The 24,722-nt window shown below is 28.3% G+C and overlaps 1 protein-coding gene across 1 annotated transcript in view; it reads left to right on the forward strand.

Annotated features, from left to right (window-relative positions):
- tou (bromodomain adjacent to zinc finger domain 2B toutatis) overlaps positions 1 to 24,722 on the forward strand; it is a 539,960-nt gene that overhangs the window by 493,903 nt on the left and 21,335 nt on the right. The window contains exons 29-35 of the mRNA XM_075362856.1: positions 3,742 to 4,202; positions 5,884 to 6,074; positions 6,980 to 7,128; positions 9,108 to 9,314; positions 12,189 to 12,358; positions 13,909 to 14,098; positions 23,123 to 23,244. Of these exons, the coding sequence (XP_075218971.1) occupies positions 3,742 to 4,202; positions 5,884 to 6,074; positions 6,980 to 7,128; positions 9,108 to 9,314; positions 12,189 to 12,358; positions 13,909 to 14,098; positions 23,123 to 23,244 (1,490 nt within the window). The remainder of the gene's footprint in view (positions 1 to 3,741; positions 4,203 to 5,883; positions 6,075 to 6,979; positions 7,129 to 9,107; positions 9,315 to 12,188; positions 12,359 to 13,908; positions 14,099 to 23,122; positions 23,245 to 24,722) is intronic.

The following is a 24,722-nucleotide window of genomic DNA, read 5'->3' on the forward strand; positions in this document are numbered from 1 at the left end:
TCTTTCAATGTCAGTGAGGTTTAAAACTTTGAAGTCTAACACTGAATATAGTTTGAGGTAAGTAGAATATGCAAATAATCAAAGTATTTGCATATTTTTATTTTTCAGCTGTTAAGAATTGTTTGTTGGTTCATTTGTTTTTCAAATTAGTTTTTAACACTAGATTTTATTCAAAATAAAAACACAGTAGGAAATTATTGTCATTCTTTTTATTTAGTATGTCACAGTAACCTAATTTAACTGGACTGATGTGGACTGATCTGTTTCTGTATAAGCAGGTATTTTGGAAATTCTCTAATAATTTTTATATCAATAGGTCTATACACATACTGTATTAAAAATACTTTTTAATTACTCCTCTACAAAAATAATTAAGTTCACCCATAATTATGAACAAATGGATATATTAAGTTAAAAAAATTAACATTTACAAGAGATTTCTGAAAGGTTTTGAGCCTTAACATGAAGATGGCAGCACTCGTCAACTAAAGTTAGGGAATGTATTCACACTTGCGTTAAAAATGACTCACTAAAACTTCAGCTCAGTTGTTGTTTGATAATCGTTTAAATAAGTCATTGTGAGTGTTTCTGTGAAAGTGGAAAAAATCAAATATCGTACTGTGATTAAACACTTGCATTTGAAAGGCAATACGCCTACACAAATTAAAACCGAGTTGGACGCTGTTTATGGGGACTGTGTCCCATCATTTGCCACTGTGAAAAGATGGGCAGCTGAATTTAAACATAGTCATACCAGCTTGGTTGATGATGAGCATTTGGGACAGCCAAAAACTGCAACCACCACCAATATCATTGAAAAGGTTCACCAAATGGTACTGGACGACTGACAAATTAAGGTTAGAGAGATAGCATAGACTATGGGCATATAGAAACAACATGTTTGTCGTATATTAACTGAAGAATTGGGTATGCATAAGCTGTCCGCATGTTGGGTGCCGTGTTTGCTCACTTTGGACCAAAAACACATTTGAATGAACATTTCCAAGGCCCTGCTGGAGCAGTTTAAGCAAAAGAAGTCAGATTTTTTGCGTCGATTCATAACTGTAGATGAAATGTGGATCCAGCACTACACTCCTGAGACAAAACTGGATTTCTAAGGGTGAACCTGCTCCGAAAAAGGTGAAGATGGTTTCATCGGCTGGGAGGGTGATTGCAACTGTTTTTTGGGATAGTAACGGAATTTTGTTTATCGGTTATCTTCAAATGGTAAAACAATAATGGGACAGTATTACGCATCATTACTTGACAAGCTGAAGGCAGAAATTGCAAAAAACTTATCACATTTGAAGAAGAAGAAAGTGCTTTTCCATCAGGACAATGCACCTGCTCACACTTCGACAGTCACCATGGTTAAAATTCACAAATTGCACTTTGAATTGGTTGACCACTGTGGATGATCTGGTATTATATACCATGATCTGGTATTCACCAGATCTGGCCCCAAGTGACTTTTTCTTATTTCCTAACCTTAAAGTTTTACTTGGAGGAAAGAGATTATCATCAGACAAGGACGTTATCGCATATGTAAAAGCCTATTTTGCAGAGAAAGATGCCAGTTACTATTTGGAAGAGTTAAAGAGGTTAGAGCATTGCTGGAAAAAGTGTATCAACTTGAAAGGAGACTTTGTTGAAAAATATAACTATATTTGACTGAAAAAATACGTCTTTCTATGTTAGGCTCAAAACTTTTCAGACAACTGTCGTAGTACAGTAACAATATATGTATAATTCATTTAGAAAAAAAGTCTTATTACTTAATTTCTTTTTTTAGAAATGTCATGACATCATTTCATGTAAAACAATGGCTGGAATTGCAAATAAAAAAGCAAACTTGGGCTTTTCCTTACAAAATTTGCCATAACAGCTGAGTTATTTTTTCTCTTTGTTAGACAAAGTGCTTCAGTTAATTGTTCATATTCAGCCAATTTCATTGTTTTTTGTTTTGATTTTGATTGATTGATTACAAGTCAATTTTGAATAGAAAACATTAATGTATCTTTTGAATTTTCTAACCGGGAACCATAGAAGTTCTGATGTTTGAATTTGGTTGCAACTTTTTTTTTAAAAGCTCTCCATTATCTTGTCTAATAGCTTAAGTAAAACTAACAATACAGTTTAATTATTTTCTGGCTAAAATCAGTGATTTATTCAAAACCCTAATTTAAGCTAACAGTAACAGTAACATGAAATACTAATGAATAGTGTTGATAGGGGGAAAAAATACTAGTAAACATGATATAATAACAAATTAAGAAAAATACACATATGCAAACTGCTCCCAACTAAACAGAACAATGTCTGAAATTAAACAACATTAAAAGCAAATATACACAGTACAATTCCATATTGTAAAAAATGATGAAGTGCAACCAATCAAATCAGTTTAGAATAGTATTTTTCTCTAAACATCTACTATGCATCCAGTGTTCATGAAGTAAAATACTGTGGTCAATTCTTACATTTACTACTTCCAAGAAGCTTGTTCAAGTTAAGAATGTCATGAAAATACACACTAGTATTTTTGTATTTTTATATCTTTCTTTTTATTTTGGTTCACTGTTTGATAATAAAATATTGATTTATTATAAACTAAAAACTGAATTTAAATCATTTATTTTTTCCAAATAACCAGATTTCAGTTAAATAGGGTTCTATTTATCTTTTTATTATAATTTTGCATAGTTATAAGTATATTTTTGAAAAAATAGATACCATTCATGATCTGAAAAATTTTTAATTAGATTTATAAATTGTCTTTTATTCATTTTTTAATACATTCATTACGACATAGTTTTGTTTCTAATTAAAATAAGTATGTAAAATGTGTATTAAATCATACTTCATGCTTTAGCTATTGAATAAAGTTAATTTCTCTAAAAACAAAATGAAGTATAATTAAAAAATTTTAAATGTCCTGAAAACTGGGAGTTTTCAGGCAGTATATAGCCAAGTAACTATGATTAGAATTGTTAAAACAACTTTTACTGTCTGTTTAAACTGATGTATTTAGAGATTAAATTCTAGATGACTGGAAAAAAATTAATACAATATTGTTTCATACAATTATAGCTTTAAGGATTACTTAACAAATGTTATTACGTTATTAAATTATGTTCTTATTTCTTTAAAAGATGTACTGAAGTTAGCATTATTTTCACTGAACATTGTAATGTAAAAAGTAAAAGAATCAAAAGTTTCTTATGTAAAAATAAAAAATTAAATAAACTCTTTCATCACAGGAAATTATGTAAACATCCTGGAATGATATTCCAGTAAAATATATATAATTTAAGTGAGAATTTTATTGTATCAAAGAAGTATGGCTCTTAATTGATTAATTTTTTCTTGTAAAAAAATATTGTACAACAAATGTTACATTAACTCACCTGCAGTTTTGAAAAATGAATGAAAATATGTGAATACAAAGTGCATGGTGAATGTTTATAGTACAACAACCACCCACACTCCATGACTAATGTTTTTATATTAATTAAATAATTTAGTAAAATTTTATTTTAGATTTAAATCTTATGTTTAAATTAATGCACATGTTAACTTACTGAAATTTCACATTTAGTTAATTCTTAATAACTAAATGATTTATGTAGTTAAATATAACATGATTGTGATTGAGATGTAGTTATTAAGTCTTTCTGAATTCTTTGTATTTTATATTATTGGTATTCTTATTTGTTTAATTGTAAATATTTCTTACTGCAGGAAGACGCTGAGGGTAATGAAAGCAAACCTGTTTTGACAGCTGAAGGTAAAGCTGATGATGAAACCAGTGGGTTATCTGAAATGCCTGTTCTCACACCTATAAAGGATGAAAAAGATGATGAACCGTGTGATGATATAAAAATGGAAATAGATGATAGTGTGAAAAAAGGTGAAGAATTGCTTAGTAATAAAGACAGAAAAGAAATGGAAGTTGATGAAACTAATAGGATAAAGCAAGATACTTTAGAAGAAGGTAGTATTGAGGAAGATAAATGCAGTAATCAACAGTCTTCTATTCAATTTGAAAGGTTAGGTGAATGTACAGAGAAAGCTTCTAGTGGGTTAGATTGTATTAATGGTGGACTCAGCTTTCCAGCTGAATCAGATTCTTGTTGGTTTTCTATTCTTCCACGGGAACCTTGTGATGCGACTTCACTCACTTCAACTCCTACAGGATTCAGGTAAATTTAATTATTCTTTGAAAATATTTTAAGTATAAAATAAATTATTAGTAAATAATTGTGTTTCATTGTATTTTTGAGGATAACCAGTTATTTTGTAAGTTATTACATTACAAACATAGTCCTTGGTGGTAAATTTAATTATTCTTTGAAAATATTTTAAGTATAAAATAAATTATTAGTAAATAATTGTGTTTCATTGTATTTTTGAGGATAACCAGTTATTTTGTAAGTTATTACATTACAAACATAGTCCTTGGTTATTTCAATCTCTTGAAATAAATAAATTTTCAGACAGATTTATTTCTTATTAGAATATTCAGTAATAATGTCTCTTTTTATACTAATGAACCCAGATAACAAGAGAAGCAGTATACTTAAAACAATCAGTGGAAATATACTCTACCGGAACCTTAAAGTCTTTTACATGTTTTGCTGTATATAAGTTACAAATCGTATCTTCAATTCACTTAAGTGTGCTCAGTACATATTTCTGCTGTTCTCTTTCTGTAATAATCTTAACTAGCAGGATTATAAAGAAAGACTTTTTTCTTTACATTAAAGAAAATATTGCTAGAAATGGATGTTTTGGCATTTCATTCTAGTCTGCCATTTTGTAAAGTGGCGTCACAAAACTGGTTATGCACATGTCTCCAGTTTCCTCAGAACTATGTGTTAATAAAGTTGATTTTTATTATTTAAATGATTTTTATAAGTCTGACTTAGCTTTATTCTTTATTTTCTTCAATATTTTTTACATGAAGACTTCAAATTATCTTTTCCTTATTTTTACATGTAAAGAGTATATATATATATATATATATGTATATATATACATATATATATATATATATATACATATATATATATATATATATATATATATGTATATATATATATATATATATATGTATATATATATATATATATTGTATTGTATGATGATATTGTCTGTGGAAAATAAATGATTTTATTAAAATAAAATAAATTGTAAACTTTTAATGTTAGCACACACGTTTTATGGTAAATTCATAAAAAACAACAACATTAAAGGGTTAACTGATGAAAAGACAGATGAATAAATGTCTACTGAACAGATCACTCACAGTTTAGAGAAAGATGTGCCTTGTAGGGAAATTAATTTTAAAACTTGGCGTTAAAAACTTTAATAAACTGTTAAAACATACACTTGGGTATCAAAATTGAATTAAATCCTAACTTATATCCTACTGTAATACGAATTAAAATCTCTGTATTGTATTAAAATTTCAATAAACTTGATATTTTCAAAACTGTACGATTCCTTATATTTTTTGTGGTTTATTTGATGTGTGATAAGAGGAAGTTAGATGCTAAAATATGTTTTATCATTTTTTTAATTACACCTTCCTAATGAAAATTACCTACCTTATCAGTGAGTTAACTATTAACAGAAATAGGGTTATACATTGTAAGAAAATGATGATGTGCTGACATTTTTAAATGTTCCATATTACATACATACAGAGCTGATTTTTCAATTAAAACATGAAACTTAATAACTGCTTGCTGCATTTCTAAAGTGCTGCCAAAGTTGTTTCTAATATTGTAATATTGATGTATGTTTAGAAGAAGGTTATGAAAACTTTTTAAATCCATTATAGTATGAATAACAAATACATTTATATATTTTTCTTTGCAGATGCGGTGCAGAAGGTGGCAGCGAACTTAGAATTCCAGTATTCCCCCCACCACCTGCATCACCATCACCATCGCAGTGTGATTCCCCTTCTCCTGCTCCACTCGCTCTGACTCCTGAGGAAAGTGCACAGCTAGAACATTGTAAAATACATGGCCTTCCTCGTCCATCTACTCCTCAACCAATACCTACAGGTTTGTTTTTTGTTGTAATGTTTGCATTATTTTTATCCTCATTTTATTAATTTATTAATTTTTTTAAATAGTATTTCTAAGATTATTATTTCCTAAATTGTTACCTTTAACCATCCTACTTTTGTTTTTTTTACAATTTTACTGTTGAGTGTTCTGGTTGTTCGGGAAAAATAATGCAAATTAATCTCACTTCATACCTGATTGGAATGTATAGTCTATATTAGTTATGAATACATAGCTGTAGGAAACTTTTGATTATTTTAATTTTTACTTGTAAACCAGATTAGAGATTCACTAACTTGTTTTGCTGGAGCCAGTAAAGAAAGCAACAGCCTATGCAGATTATGATAATGAAAAATGATCAAATTAACATTCTTATGAAAAGATAATTATCATAATACATTATACTATAGAAAAAGTACAAGGGGAAATTTTTAACAAAAAGTGCAGTTTGGCAGACATTTAATGGAAATACAGAAATAGTTAGAGTAATTTTAACAGACTTGTGTGCTTACCCTACTGCATGCAGACATTTGCTAAATAGAACTTTTTTACCAAAATTTTTATACTATAAAACTTTCCATTATCCCATACTGTCTACCATATTTATGATTAAATTGTTTTTTAAATGATAATTAAATCAGAACTTTCATCTTATTATTGTAGGGTGATTGAATGTATTTTTAAGAATTAGTTTTTCAGCCTCCATCATCAATACATTCAGGGTTCTAATCCTGTTTAAATTAACCAGATAGTTCTTGAGATTATTATATATGTATAGCTATACAGATATGGAAAATTGTATTTTAGTGTAATATAACTATTATTCATCAATATCTGTTGCAGTTAGTAGTAATTATGTTATGTTTATAGATCATAATCCCATATTGGTGTTGTAATTTCAGAGCTGCGTAGAGGTTGGTGGAGAATAACTGATGCTGAGCAGTTCCAAACTATTGTGAATAGTCTGCATCCGCGAGGTGCACGGGAACGAGAACTTAAACGCACCATCACTAGGCCATGCCTTGAATTACCATGGGATACAATGCTGAAGGTAATAGAAGTTATTTGCAATTTAGAAATTTTTATCTATTTCATCATTGTAAAAGTTTGTTGGTTAAAAAAGCTCTATGCTCAGATATTTTGAAACTTTGTGATAATCTAAATCTAGAGCTATTGGATTAAGACTAGTTGATTTTCTCATTCAGAAGTATATATCAGCTCAATTATTAGCTAAATGTAAACCAGCCAAGTACATTAGATGGAAAAAAATATGCACTGAGAAATACATAACTTAAACACACGATATACTAGTAAGTTAAAATTGATGACTGTAAAATTGTTTAGGGTTATGAAGTTTTTGAAGATTATTTATTTATTCTAGAACCTGACATTAATTTGCACATGTGTTTTAATTTCAATATAGAGAATGAATTGAATTTTATTATAATTAATGCATATAAATGAATTTTTTTCCACAGATTAATATAAATCAAACTTAAAAAAATTTTTAATTATAATGCATAAAAAATTAAAAATTACAGCTTAATAATATTGCTACGTGTTTAAATCATTAAAATAAAATAACTGTGAGAATAGACAGAGAAATATATATTCTGCATATTTTTTTTACATACCTCAAAAACGTATGCAAAAACACGTAACTACTTTTACAGTCCTCAGTGGCATTGTTAACAAAACAGTTAAAATAATTGCATATAAACTTAAAACAGCAATTTCCTATTTCTCATTATTATGACTTGTAAAGAATACATTAGTTGAGGTTATTTTATTATTATTTAATCATAATAATTCAGTAGTGAACAGTCATTAATTGATAAAGTGATTAAGTGACTCATGGTTTGGATGTTTTCTATCTAACCAAGCAATCAAGGGGTTATGTTAATTGAATTTTATATAATAGAGGCAGTTATTTTAGGAACTGGGCTAGCAGATGCATGATTTGATTAGAACCTGATCGGTGGCTGAATCCACCCTTTAATCTTATAGCTAAATTTAGTTTTTAGTTTCATTACAGTTAATTTGTTGCTACTAATTTAATATCAGTAGTGTAGTGGCCCTTGGTACAGACTTAAGTATATGCTGTCAGGTAACCCAAAAATGTTGTGGGATACATCCCTAGGTTTACTGACCTACTATACTACCATGTTCATCTGAGACTGTGTTACTGATATCTTAGAAACAAGGTAACAGATGGTCACATGTATTATAATGATTAAATCAAAATATATCTAGCTTGCCAAAAGAAATCTCCTCTTTTTATTACAGATAGATAACCATCTTGTAGTCTTGTGTTTTTTTGTCTTTTCATTGTTCAAGTATATATATATATATTACACACACACACACATACATACATACATATAGGCCAGAACAGTAAGAAATTCCTCACTTGCTATTCCAATTGAATGAAAGTACTGACACAGAATAATATCCAAACTTTCCTTGTTAGTCAACTCATTTTCCACTAAAATGGAAGTTTTAGTGTGAAGTTTTCATGTTAGAAAAAGTGAAAAATTTAATTCATCTGAACATTATGAAATATATAAACATCCAACATCTTATCCTTTACATAATCCTGATGAATAGTTGTAACAGAACTCACATGCAGTTTATACATTGTTGAAAACTGATAATGATAATAATGTAATTCATACTTCAGAAACATGAGAAAACAACAGGATGAAACCGTTAGTCATTTAATTAGAAGAAATAAAAACCTTTGCGCTTCCATTAATTTTAGTGTTCAGACATTGAATACTAGACATGTGGAAATTGTGTTTTGTAGATTATACAGTGTCAGATAGCTGAGTTTTTGCTCTATTTAAAACAGTTTCTGTTTTGGCAAATACAGTTACTAGTTTATTTTCACATGCCATCCATTGTCTGTAAAATGTTTTACTGGCTAACCCCGATTATGATTATAGTTGATAATTACTTATTTTAAGGGGAGAAAATTGCTGTGTTGTGGTAAATGTCAGAACCTTTCAAATAAATTGTGTATTTTTACAGATGTGTGTCAGACCAGGGTCAACTAGTTCAACTGAATTATCCATCACACCTGAAGATGCAAGTATATCACAATTACCAGGTGGTGCACCTCTAAAGGATGCTGCAGATGCGTGGAACAGAGGTGTTGCTCTTCGAGTTGATATGACTGTATTAGAACAGGTTGAGGCTATGGAAGATAAAGTAGCTAATGCCAGTATGCAAGTCAAGGTAGTAAATTGTCTGTGTTCATTTTGTTAAGCACATTTTTTATATGTTGTAAACATTTATTACTTTTAACATAACATTATTAAAAAATATAATTCATTGTTATCGCTTACTTTCTCTGCTTTTCCCTCATTGATCCTTTGCTGAAGACTATTTCTATGTAGGGTAAGCCCTAATTAAGATGTTTTCCTCTTCATCAAATTCTCTGTTCCTGTGCTTCTCCATTTTCCCTTCTCTTATCTGTCTGCACTCTTTAAAACTACCCTTGTAGTCCTCTTCTTTCTTTTTGACTGTCAAAATTTCTTATCTTTCACACCATTTAACAAATTATTTCTCAGTTCAATCAGGATCCTTGCTTTCAGTGATCCTTTGTCCCCTTCCTTTCCCTGAATACTTCCATCGACTTCAATACTTTATATTCTTTTCTTCCATGGATACATTAAGAGAGCCTTCTTTCTTACCAATTGTCATCCTTTAGTTTTTCTTATGTATTGATGTTTATCAATACATAATGTCTATCTATATCAATGTTTATCTTATGTTTTTCTTATCTTATCTTTACTCATCTTACTGTACTCTTTTCTTCTTTTTCATCATTTCCTGCTGTAATTACCACTTTGTGTCTTGTGTATCTTTCTTTCATTTATTCTCAATAGCTGTGTCGCAAATCTTTAAAAACATACTCTAGTCCATGCTATCAAATGGTTTCTCACAATCAACAAACAGACCTACATATTCCTGTTCATTTCTAACACTCCTTTCAGAATTTACAGGCACCTGATTGCATCTTCTGTTTGTTTTCCCTTTCTAAAATCAAATTGGTTTTCTCCCATTTTCTCCTCTATTTTTCCTTCTATTCGCCTCAGCATTCATTAGCCGCAGCTCAGCATTATGCCTCAGTCTCAACATTAGCCTTTGTAAAATGATGTATAAATTTAATTGCCCTATAGTGTAGGTGTCATTTCTTTCACAAGGGGACAAACTAAAGTCCAGTTAAAGAAATCTTTAAGGCCAAATCCCTATATCTTAGATCATATTGAATGGATCAATCAATTATGATGTTGAGCATGACCTTAAAAGACTTCTACATCTGCATTTGTATCCTCTCTCAACCCATTGCTTTTCTTATCTTGAATCATCTCTCCACTTTATCTTAATACCACTTGTTTTCAATTTTCTTCATCACATTCCCATTTATCTAACATTTTCATATTTATTTATTTGTTGATTTATGAGAAATTAATTTTATTCATTTATAAAAATAGATCTCTACATGATATACTTCCTTTTTTTCTAAAAATTTGTATTTTTATATTTACCTATGAATATTATTTTAATTGGAATTTAACTTAACTTAATACTATATTAAAGTGGTTTACTTTTAAGAAAACAATTTTTACTTAAAATTAATGAATATTTTCTATAATTTCCAAAAATGAACTATCAGAAAGCTAATAAATGTAATTTTTTTTAAACAAACAAAATTCTATTAGCTATTTTTTATTAGAATATCGTAATAAATATTGTTAATTATGTAATAATTACATACAATCTGACCCATTAAGTCTTAAATGTATAAATTATCTAGTGTCCCTCAACGTAGTATTTATATTTGTTTTTTATGTGGGAATAGGATGACCAGTTTTACATAATAGGCAGTTCAGCCGTTATTGTGAACTGAGCATACCAAAAGTATTTTCCAGGCACCCTCACCATGCCCTTCTGAAGATCAGGACATTTTAACCAGGATTACACAGTATGATAGAAGTTATTTGTGAAATCTTTATAATTAATTTTCATTGGAAATTTCATTATCCACTACCGTACCTTTTAGCTGGATTATTAACAGTTTACTAATCAGTCACAAAAACTAAAACCAACATTATACAAATTTGCCAAGCTATGGTGATGTTCACACGAATGGTTTTATTAAATTTTACTTTAAGTGATGGAATTTTATCCTTTCTTCATCTCCAATTTGTTTTATTTCAAATTTATCTGTTTATATCTCAACTTACCCTTTACTGAGAATGGGTTTACCAACCCTTTCTGGACTGACCTTTCAAATTTATCTGTTTGTATTTTTACTTGGATTACTGTGAATATATTAAAAATGCTTGGTTAAAAGGAAGGTCAGGCCTTTCTGAGGCCAAAAACTTTATGAAAAGTAAACACTGTAACATACCAGGTTGGTGTAGTGGTGAACGCGTCTTCGCAAATCAACTGATTTCGAAGTCGAGAATTCCAACATTCAAATCCTGGTAAAGGCAGTTACTTTTATATGGATTTGAATACTAAATCGTGAATACCAGTGTTCTTTTGTGGTTGGGTTCAATTAACCACACATCTCAGAAATGGTCGATCTAAGACTGTACAAGACTACACTTCACTTACACTCATACATATCATCGGCATTCATCCTCTGAAATAATACCTGATGGTGATTCCTGGAGGCTAAACAGGAGGGAAAAAAACACTGTAACATGGTAGTACAGTATATATATTTTGTAGTATTCTTTTGTAATTTACTAATGATATTTCATTATTGAAATAATATCAATGTAGATTTCCAATTATTATTATTTATTTTTTATATTTCATGGGGAGTTTCAGTGGTAATGTCTTTAATTTTGAAGAGTTCTGGTCACTTAACAATAATTAGTGCTTCTTTAATAGATTAAATTTTAAAGAACCTATTCTGGAAGTATTAAACTCTGGAATAACATTAAAAAAAAAAATGTTACAATGTTTGTCCTTGCTACTCTGTTATTTTAACTTTTATTTATTATTATTAATCTTATTAAATTTCACATTTCCAAAACAATGCATCAACATAAAATAGATGAATTATGCATTTCTCACCTTTATTCATTATAGGGATGGAAAGTACCAGGACGTGCTAGTACAGAAGAAGGTGTTTCATTCCGGCCAGCTTTTAGTTCTTCAGATGAAGCAGGATTAAATCCAGTTGCTTTAGCAAAAGAACGCCTTATAGCCTTGGAAGCTGCAATTGAAAGGCGATACTTAAAGCCTCCTCTTGGAATCAGGTCAGATTGTTTGGTTAACGTTGGGTAACGTTATCTACTTATGTGAGTTATTCTATTACCAATTTTTGAAGTCGAAATAAACATGCTGGTTGGACTTAGAATATGTTTTTTTACTGTATGCTGTAAAAAGCAATTATTGGAACTTTAGCCAATAGCTTAGCTAGAAGATTAAAGATGCTTACTTTTAATTTTTACATTTTTTTTTTGACATCTTTAATTTTGATGATTAACTTTTTCAAAATGTAACTTATTTCACCCTTAGAATCTGAATACAGCAGCACATAGTGATTCAAATTTCATTAAACAGTATACATATCTGGAAATGTGATATATTTTCAGATTAAATTAGTTTGGTTATTCAATTAACATTATCAATGCTAGTTATTAAAAAGATAGTTTATAAAGTTTTGTTTAAAACCTTTTGATAACAGTATCTTTTCATGTGTTTGACAGACATTTGTGTGAATACCTTAACCTAGAATTTATGTTGCAAACTTTTAGCTGATGCAATTGTAGAAACAGTATTGGAATTTCAAGTCTACTTATATTTTTAAAAAATATATATGTTATTTAATTTTTTAAATGTTAATTGAATATAAAATTAAAAAGTCCAGACATTTTCAAGGTACTACATGCACATTATGTAACCAGATAAAAAAAAATAATTGTCTTTCCTCTTTTTAGGGCAATAGGAATTTTTATTAGAAAAGGTGTATGTTGATTTTTTTTTCACTTTTTTTCAAGTTATTTTTGAAATAATTAGAGGTTCCACATATTTTATCTTTTAATACTTTTAGTAGAAGCTAATTACAGAAATTTTATTTGTTGCACATCTCCTATTGAGTTGAAGTAATCTACATAATGCATTGCTTTATAACAGAAAAGAATACATCAATATTTTGCTTTATTCTATCGGCTTGAGTCTTTTTTATGGATGTGAGACATGTAAAGCACCTGGGATACAAGGACACCAGTTAGCATCACTTTCTTAGTGGGTAATGTAGATCGTGAAAATCAAAAAAAAAAAAAATAGTAGGGTGAAGGGGTGAATATCACCTATATTTCAGTGTGCTTGATATGATGATATCTAACAATATAATGAAGATGGCAACAGAAAACATCTTCAGTCTAACTTCCCCTAATAAATAAATTAGGCAATGGATGCTTGTTTTCTTGAAAATAACTACCTCATTTTTAGAAGTGGCATGTGACTTATGTCAGATTATATATGGTACAACTATTATAATTATAGAACATACAACACATCTGCTGAAGAATGTTTTGAACAGGCAGACATTTTAAACAGGCCATTATTGTTTTATTTAGATACACAGCTAAGATGGTGTGGTTGAAAAAGCTTTATAATTTTAGTTATAAACTCATGGATACTTCTCCAAGGTACTCACTATAAGGCTGTTAAGTATAAAAAAAAAAGATCTTGAGATAGAACAGTTGTTAGCAGTATTGACTTATAAATCAAATCACTGTTTTTTTTCTTTTGTTATGTTTGTTATGATATGTTCTTAGCTGATTTAATGGTGTTGGAACAGGGTTGCTCTTGACTGTAGTGCAGGAGATGGAAACCTGTCTGGTGTACCAACATCCGAGCCAGATTCCATTCCTAAAGGACTTGTCACTTGGCGAGAGGCAGTGGCAAAAGCACAGACATCTGCTCAACTTTCCATGGCTCTTTATATGCTGGAGGCATCCATTGCATGGGACAAAAGCATCATGAAAGCCGTGAGTTCTTCGGCATCTGCTTCCAGTGTGGGTATTGACGGTCGCATGGCTTTACACGTCTCTTTACACTTACCTGTGCATTCATAAATTAATTTCTAGTAAATTTTTTTGTCAGTCAATGAATAAATATAAAAAAATACCACCATTCACCTTTAGGTAATTTAATTTTCATTGAACTCTGGTGCCTAATAACACAAGCTTATTTTAAAAAGAATAAGGGTTGGGTTGTTTTCAGTTTTCCTTCTACGTTTCTTTTATCCTGTTATCCTACACTCTTAAAGTTATTTTCTCTATATCTCTTCTGTATTATAAAACTAAATTAGCATTTGCAGTCTTTTAAAAGTATTTCTACCTTAGCAGTCATGTATTTATACCATAACATGTAAATTACAAGTTTAAACAAATTTAATGGTTTTCAGATTACTTTATGGGTTTAAGTAGTGCCACACAGAAATAAAGCCACTATAGTGATGGAGTGACACATAAAACGTTGGGTGCAGTCTGCCCCGTACTTTATTGCATTTTCTTTTTTTTAAATGAATGTGTAATAACCAATTTGGTAGTTTAGTGTTATATCACATTATTATTAGCAGAGAGATCTTGTTTCTGGGTGGCATTGTTTATGCTCAGTTATGATAAAATGTTTAGGAAATCTATATTAAACTTAATTGGGTAGTCACATTAATGATACTTGCATATGATGTTAAGTAAAATTTTATGTCTTTTTTTCATAGTTTCTTGGATTTAGTGAACTTGTGAATCTTGAATCAATATTTACTACAAAGCTATTGTTTACCTTGTCTAATCATAAAACATTAATGTTCAGTAGACTATTGCACTATTTAAAAGTTTCTTTATCAAATTATATCAAGTTAACTGAAAGCTCATCTTTATTTTGTGAAAAAAGAAACATGAAATTTTTACTGCCCTATCACTTAACTGCACAGTTTTACTTCATTGTAAGTTAAATTAGTTTTAAAAAGGGGTTTTTTGAGTGTTATGTTATTTATTGTCTGACAATTTTTTTTTAAATTTGACACATTTTTATTACACTTTGTAATAATTATAAAAATAAAATACAATAATTTCTGATAAAAAATAAATAAATGAACTGAACCAGTTACTGAAATGATACTAAGATGTTTATCATATATGTTCTGGAAGTGTAAGAGTACGGCAGACTAACTGGTTGTTATATGTTAGCCAGCTTGTTTTATTTGTTTTATTATTTTATAAATGGCTTTACTAACAGCATGAATATTGACAGCTATTTGCATTTTCCCTTTTCATACTTTATTATTACTAGTACTTTTATTTCAATTGTCAAAAGCTCAAATTTAAAAAAAAGATTTAACATGTTGACTTAAATATATGACATTTAAAAAAAATAACTAAGAAAATGCTCAAAAACCATTTAAATAAAAAAAAAGATAGTTAAGGTGGTAGTAATAGATGATCTTAATATTAACAGTTCTTGAGCATTCTCTTAATTATACTTTTTTAAATAAGCAATTAGCATAGTTCATTCTTTGTTTATGTAACATTTATATATAGACTTGTATATACACAGAATGTTGTATTATTAATTAATGACATGATAATTAATCATGTCATAAATTGAATGACTGAAAAGGAAGGAAAAATTTTATGGCTTATTAGATATCAGTCTTTTGGTAGATTAAAATTTTAACTGACTCATTACACACATACGGAAAAGTGTAATTTCAATCCAAGCAAAACGTACACATACATTTCAGTTAAACCTAAAGTAATAATGTCTCTTTCAAAGGGTATAGTTTATTATTAGTTAATTTTTTTTTTTTTTTTGTAAAAAGAAGATATCTTTTCAGAATGAAATTTCCGATTGTACTATTATGATTTGTGAGCAAGATATTGATTTCCAAACTCTCTTCTGTAATTCATTAAACAGAAACTGTTGGTTTTATGTCAAGTTACTAAGCAACACATCAGAATTTTTATGCGATTTTTTCGATGACAATGCCTCTTATTTTAAATCAGCGTGTAGCATAAAAAATTTTATGAATTTTACATTTGTTCTTAAACTTTACATCATGTATTTTTTTACAGATTTTACTTTATATAATTTTACTTTTAGAAATAATTTAGTTGGTAATTGAATAAATATTCATAGTAATATACATCTTAACCTAAATTGTGGTATTACTTGTTCCAGTGTCAACAATTTTGTCTATTTTTATAAAAGTTTTAAATCAAAGGCAAAACGTTTACCTCTACAGGTAAATACTTCTATTACTCGGATAGGATTAGCAGTAATTGGGTCTGAAGTTGATATATCAACAATTCTTTTCTTGTGTATGGTTTTTGCTCAGCAATTTTTAGTATGATGTAATTTAAACAAAATTATTGTATTGACTTCTTAATTAACGTTTTACATCTAATTTTTTTTGCCATTAAATGAAACTGAAATTTACTATTTTAGCATTTTCTTCAACTCAAATTTATCAAAGTAATAGACTAAATGTGTGAAACAACTTAGATTATGTGAATAAATATAATATTATAAAACGATTGTTAATTCCTATTTGGTTATTATACAACATTTTGCTTCAAGGTATATTTATAAAAATTAAATTTATTTAACTCAGCATGTTAAAGCATTTACTCACAAACTTTAAAGATAAAGCGCTATCTGCTTTTAACTTACTGCCAGTCATTCAATAAATAAACTGACAACCAAATTAAGAAAAAATAGAAATGGGGTAATGTGTAAAATGAACTATAATATAACATTGTGTTTTAATAATATTAAAGAAAGAAATATTTGAGACTGAGAGGAAAGAAATATTTGCATGACTTTTTTTATTTTAAAAAAAAGAAAAAATTAATCCACTTCTTCAGTGATATAGCTGTACTTCCAGACAATGTTTTTACAGCGTTTTATGTGAGTCTTTCGACAATAGTTCTGGACAAGCTGGTGTTGGTATGGCACCTGTCTTGAGGTGTTTATTAAACCCTTTTAGTATGTCAGTAGTGTTATGTAAACAAGTACAGGATGATTAAATGTGTTGTGGATAAGTGTAATTGTTTCTGCAGGTTTCTTACACATTTGAAAGCATCTTTGTCACCTACTTTTAATACAGTGAATTCAATGAAGTTAAGTAATCTATTGTATTTATATTGAGTATTTGAATATAAATTCTTTCATATAGCATTTAAAGCAGACAAGTAGAGGCTTTCAAAATACGTAACTCACCACAACATGTACACTCATTCACAGCACTTTTAATTACCTTACATGTATTTTACATAACATATGTCAGACATATTGGGACATATATAATCACGCACTAAAGGGATTACTTTCACTTTCAAGGTGGGTGCAATTAACAGTAGTATAATCTCCAAAACCAATGAAGGCGCCACATTATAGCTGTGAAAAGATCTCATGGCAGTACAGTTTCATATATTTACAAATTCACTTGCTGTTTAATTTGTTCTTTTATATTTAAATATATATAAATTTCTTCATTTTTAAAAAATATATAAATTAAAATCAATTTCTCTGTTATGATGTACTGGTAGTAATAATAATGATACAATGTGTATATATAATTCTTATCTTTACAAACTTCTGTTTTAAATAAGTCTTGTTTTTTATATAGTAATTATATACAATTAGGAGCTCACTTCCAATTTTGATGAAATTTGGAATATATTATATTTAGGTCCTAAGTTATCTGTTACAATTGAAATTACTGATTGGAAACACCTTTCACTCAAGTTATGTCCCTCGTAAATTATAAAGTACCTTCATAAAAAAATGTAATTCAGCATTGTATAAACTTAATATACATTATTTTCAGACTAAGTAATTTGTTTTTGTATATAATTATGGACTCAGCCTAACAATCTACCAATATTTAAGGTTAATTAAATGAAATAAGCAAGCATTAAATTATGTTTGTTTGGTTATGTTGATACGTACAAAGTTCAGTACACAGAATCATTAACTCAACCTAACCTTTCTTTTTTGTCTTCAGTCATTTGACTGGTTTGATGCAGCTCTCCAAGATTCCCTATCTAGTGCTAGTCGTTTCATTTCAGTATACCCTTTACATCCTACATCCCTAACAATTTGTTTTACATATTCCAAAAGTGGCCCGCCTACACAATTTTTTCCTTCTACCTGTCCTTCCAATATTAAAGCGACTATTCCAGGATGCCTTAGTATGTGGCCTATAAGTCTGTCTCTTCTTTTAACTATATTTTTCCAAATGCTTCTTTCTTCATCTATTTGCCGCAATACCTCTTCATTTGTCACTTTATCCACCCATCTGATTTTTAACATTCTCCTATAGCACATACTTTCAAAAATCTTTTCCTGACATTTAAATTAATTTTTGATGTAAGCAAATTATATTTCTTACTGAAGGCTCGTTTCGCTTGTGCTATTCGGCATTTTATATCGCTCCTGCTTCGTCCATCTTTAGCAATTCTACTTCCTAAATAACAAAATTCTTCTACCTCCATAATCTTTTCTCCTCCTATTTTCACATTCAGTGGTCCATCTTTGTTATTTCTACTACATTTCATTACTTTTGTTTTGTTCTTGTTTATTTTCATGCGATAGTTCTTGCGTAGGACTTCATCTATGCCGTTCATTGTTTCTTCTAAATCCTTTTTACTCTCAGCTAGAATTACTATATCATCAGCAAATTGTAGCATTTTTATCTTTTCACCTTGTACTGTTAATCCGAATCTAAATTGTTCTTTAACATCATTAACTGCTAGTTCCATGTAAAGATTAAAAAGTAACGGAGATAGGGTACATCCTTGTCAGACTCCCTTTCTTATTACGGCTTCTTTCTTATGTTCTTCAATTATTACTGTTTCTGTTTGGTTCCTGTACATGTTAGCAATTGTTCTTCTATCTCTATATTTGAACCCTAATTTTTTTAAAATGCTGAACATTTTATTCCAGTCTACGTTATCGAATGCCTTTTCTAGGTCTATAAACGCCAAGTATGTTGGTTTGTTTTTCTTTAATCTTCCTTCTACTATTAATCTGAGGCCTAAAATTGCTTCCCTTGTCCCTATACTTTTCCTGAAACCCAATTGGTCTTCTCCTAACACTTCTTCCACTCTCCTCTCAATTCTTCTGTATGGAATTCTAGTTAAGATTTTTGATGCATGACTAGTTAAACTAATTGTTCTGTATTCTTCACATTTATCTGCCCCTGCTTTCTTTGGTATCATGACTATAACACTTTTTTTGAAGTCTGACGGAAATTCCCCTTTTTCATAAATATTACACACCAGTTTGTATAATCTATCAATCGCTTCCTCACCTGCACTGCGCAGTAATTCTACAGGTATTCCGTCTATTCCAGGAGCCTTTCTGCCATTTAAATCTTTTAATGCTCTCTTAAAGCCTAATTTAATGCTCTCAACCTAACCTAATATAACTTTAACCTTGACTTAAAACTAACTAAACTCAATTAAATTTCACTTAAACCAAGTTATTTATTGTGTAAATATTGCACTTTTTTTCTTAACCTTCGGGACCACCATTCTTAACTTAATTAACATTCTTAACCAAATTATTTAATCCAAAAATAATGTATGTTACACTTTTATAGTGCTGAATTATGAAACTTTTGGTGACAGTACTGTGTAACTTATGACGGATGTAACTCAGGTTAAAGGGGTTTCCAACAAATAATTTCAATTGTAACAAATAACTTAGGTCCTAAATAAGGTATATTTCAAATTTCATCAAAATTGGAAGTGTGTCCCAAATTCTATATAAATCACCTTTTTTTTAAATTAATGTGGGTAAAATATTAATGATATTTTAATTATATAATATAAACAGTGTTAATTTTCTTAATGCACATTTTATTCAGTTGTATAATTTACATATATTTATTTATTTTGGCTGATAGTTGCATTTGCATTTGATTGATATGCAAAAATCTGCATGAAATTTTCATGTTTTGGTTTTTGCCTCTCATAAGTAAAGGTCACCATACAATATCTGAACATAATTAAACTTTGTCTTTTAATTATTTGATGAGCTATGAATGAGAATAAACTTTAGCAGAGTTTGGTTAGAATGTTAAAAATTTCATTTTTTAAAATTATTTCAAATAATAACAAAAAAAATGAGCCAATATTTGAATAGTATAGCTTCATTTACAATTACTGTTTATTTACATTAAATAACTAATTATTTTATTTAGATTGGTGTACAATTATATATTAAAGTTTGGTTAAAAGAAACTTGCGGAGATTCACTACAACCATAGTATCAAGTACACTTGTTACAATTTAGTTCTGTTTATATCTCATATTCTTGTGTTTTTTATCACACTATTATATTAGGTATATTACGTATATATATATATATATATATATATATATATATATATATATATATATATATATGTATTTTTTCTTTGTTTATTTCCACTGACAGATCTTATTTTATACTTAAATTAGAAGCATATTTTAAGCATAAACTAAAGCTTTACAAAAATAATTTTTCATAAAAATTATTCTCTTAAAAAACATTATTCTACTAATGCTATTTAATTGTACTTGAACAAATATTTTATGACAGATTATTTCAAGAATAGGATTATTGCTTGATAGTGAAACAAATATTACATTTTTTTACCTAACAAAAAATACATGAATTCCAATGATCAGCAGATCTACGTGATTCACGCCCATAGGATGGACTTAGATCAGCTACTGGGCTTCTTGTAAGGATTGAATCATACAATTTGTGTGATCTTTGTTTTAGGTATTCTAATGAGATTAAACTAATTTTTTGAACATTTTTCAATTATTACTCCCTCATTATTTTAAATTTGTAAAGAAAAAAATATTTAGATTGGTGCTATAAATAAAGAGAAAATTTCTTTCACTGTATTTATTGAATCTTGAAGATGGTTTTGGATGTAAATTTATCCAGTTAACTCCATTTTTGGATGAGCAGTAAGGCATTAACCAAGAGTATGTCATGTTTTACAGAATCTTTTGTTGGTAATATTTTGAGTTCCCTAAATAAATCCCATTATTTAAGTGAAAGCTGTATGATTCTTATGTATGAAATTATAGAATGAATTTATTATGATATTTCATTTATCAAAATTATGTTACTATTCTTGGGATATCAGAGACCTACATAGGTAGATAAAGATATAACATTTTGTAATAAAATTAATCCAATATAAAAATCAAACTACTTATACCTTACTAGAAGTTATATTGTTTTATAGCAAGGAAAATTTTCAAAATGATGTTAAATAAAAGTATTTTTTTAAGATAACTTTCAGAAATATTTAGGCATAAACTGTCAAGAAAACAATATATAAGATTTCACAACTTTTTTAGGTAGATGAATGACAAGTTTTTACAGAAAGCACTATCAATACACTGTATGTATAATACAAATTATATTTGTTAACTGCTATATTGCTTTTTATTTTCATGTTAATCTTTGTTTCATATAAAATTAAAGCAAAATGTTGTTACTTCAATTTATGTCTGTTATTCTGTTAGATTGGAATCTCACATTGTATTCCATTTTCTATTAGGAATTATACACAGACAGCTAAACCTCTTTGACAAAACTTTGGGAACGAGGTTATTATAATAAGGACAGCAGTTTACATGATTGAAATCTTAGCAATACATGCAAAATTCCTAAATAATATGTTATTTTATTTCCTAACTTGAAATATTTGCTGTGGGTTTAAAAAAGGTAGTATTTCACTCAGAAAGCACTTAACAAAAAAAAGTAGTAAAACAGTAATACAGAAATTAAATCTTCACTTTCTGTGAATTTTTTTTTATTTGCATATCCAATATTCATTTTAATAATAGATTTTAACTAACAAAAGATTATTCCCAACAAATCTCATTGAAAGTTCTGTTTTAATTTCAAAATGGTAATTTATAACCTTTCTTTTTGAAGAGTTTTTTCAAAATTAAAACAGAATTTTAAACTACTTTCATAAAAATATTTTTCAATTTTCAAACTGGATTCCTTTTTCCATCTTGCTGGATTAGCTTTTTATAATTTACTTACTGGATATTTATTTTAGTAAAAGATTTCTGACAGCAAAAATTAAAATTTGAAACATTTTTTGTACAAAATATCTTTCAGAATTTTGATTGAGTTGATTGAAGATTCCGTTCTGGATAGAAGATAAGATCTAGTACCAGAAAAACACAAAGTAATTGTGCTTGTGAACGTACAAAATATTTGTCTCTGCTGTTAATGTATGGCACTTTTACTCCAATTTACCAGCATCTAAGTAGCTGACTAGTGTGATGATAAGATTCTCCTGTTGCAGTGATTAACACCTTCATACATCTATCTTTTCTTTTCTAAAATGTGATTTATTTTATTTTGAATATACACAGTTATTTTAAAATTCATTTTTAACTTTATTAAAATAACTGCCTTTTTTATATATACATGTAAAATTGAATGTAAATCTGAAGTTTCTACCATTTTTAGATTAGTTTTGGTTTATTGTTTCATCTAATATTTTTATTTATCATATGTTTGATTTGTATATGTATTTCCTGGATTTTTAAAATGTTCATTATTTGTATGGTGACTTATTTTATTTAACCTCTTTTATATATTTTCTATAAAACTAATTTTTTCCTTTTGTCAGATTTTCACACATACACAGACATACACACTCACAAAATGAATTGTTATGTATATAATTGTTATGTTACCTTTTAGTTTCTGTTAAATTTTCCTAAAATATATTAACTTGGCTGTCAATAAGTGTATGCGATCATAAGTGATGTTAAAATCATTACTTGTTTATATCTGCATGTTTGTGTATCCTTTATTATTATTGTTGTTTATAATTTTGCATTCTTTCACTTACTTAGATTATTTACTATTCCAATTTCTTTTATTTTATTTAATATATATAATTGTAATTGACTTGACTCATATGTATTAGTTTTCTATATTTTTTAATGTTAATTTTTTGTTTTTTATTTCAGAACTGTCAGTTTTGCCATAGTGGAGATAACGAAGATAAGCTTCTTCTTTGTGATGGTTGTGATAAGGGGTACCATACGTATTGTTTTAAACCTAAAATGGAAAATATACCAGATGGTGATTGGTATGCACTATAAATATATATATATATATACATATATATATATTATATTTTTTTATTATTAATAAAATTTATATTCTAATTTTAAAGGACTTTATTAATAAAGTAATATTTGTTGAAATAATAAATTATATATTCCTTCAACTAGCTATTGTTATGGTGGTATGTCTGTCAAGGAAAATAATAAAAATAGTCAGTTAAAACTATTAAGCAAGAAGAGATCATTTCAAAATTTTTAAAAGTACATTTATATTAAATTATTGACTATTGATAGAAAAATAAAGGTAAAAATCAGAATTATAATTTTGCTTTTAATGAAAATTAATTACTGTTAAAAAATTATATCATGAAATTCAACTAGCTAGATAATGCAATTCAATATAGCAATCTTTAAGTAATTTTCATTATGCAGTGATAGAAGTCTGGAAATGGCTTCATATTCATAAAAATTTATTTACATTCATACAAATCTGAGTGTGACTAGACAATAGAAACAGCTGCAGAAGTATTCAACTTCAGAAATATTATTTTACAAAAAAATTTAAGTTTCTGTTTACCACCCTGAATCCTGTTTTAATTTGTTAAATTACCCAAATGACAAATTCTTTTCATATAAAATTTGACAATTAAAATCCAAACTAATCCTGTTTTTTTTTTTTTCAGTTATTAACAAGTAAAATTGCAGAAACAAGTGAAATAGAACATTTTTTACATAAGACTAACATGTTCCCTAATGTTAATTTAGTTATCATATTTATTCACTATCCTGTACTTTTTTCTTATTGTCTGATATGGGATCAGGGAGTAATATGTGAAATTTGCAATCATTCACAAGAAGTACATCCCATATGTAATCCTGGGTGCCAGGGTGGATTCCCATATATTTTATTAATTGAACTATAAGTATTATCAAATTGCTGGTTATGTTTGTTTTTTATAGATTTTATTTCATGAAATACAATATTTTTCAAAGCAATTCAAGAAAATTTTCATTTGTTTTTGGTGTTAGTCAGAATTATTTTAGGAAATTTAGTTTTAGAAGATATATTTTAGAATATGAGGTGATATGGAAAGTTCCTGAACTAAACCTAAAAAAATTAATTCACTTTTTTTTAATTAATTAACACCTTTTTTTTATGAATGTCCACCATCCCCTTCAAAATAGTCTCCTTGGGACTATTGTGAAGTTATTAAGTTTTGAACTTATTTCAGTTAATTAATAAATAAAGTTGATTCCAGTGTCTCTTCAAACATTTTGGCGAAAATCCCTTTTTCTGAATACTATCTTGCACTGCCTGTGATTCTTTATCTTCTATAGTGTCAAAGTAGTGGTTTTTCAACTTCAGTTTTAGTTCAGGAAACAAAGTAAAGTCACAGGGACTGGATCCAGAGATTACAGAGGGTGTGGAATGATTATTATATTGTTCTTTGTCAAAAACTATGTTATTTTGAGGGAAGTATGTGCAGCCACATTTTCACGG

This window comes from Lycorma delicatula, chromosome 4 (genome assembly GCF_047948215.1).
Source record: "Lycorma delicatula isolate Av1 chromosome 4, ASM4794821v1, whole genome shotgun sequence".
Classification (NCBI taxonomy): Eukaryota; Metazoa; Arthropoda; class Insecta; order Hemiptera; family Fulgoridae; genus Lycorma; species Lycorma delicatula.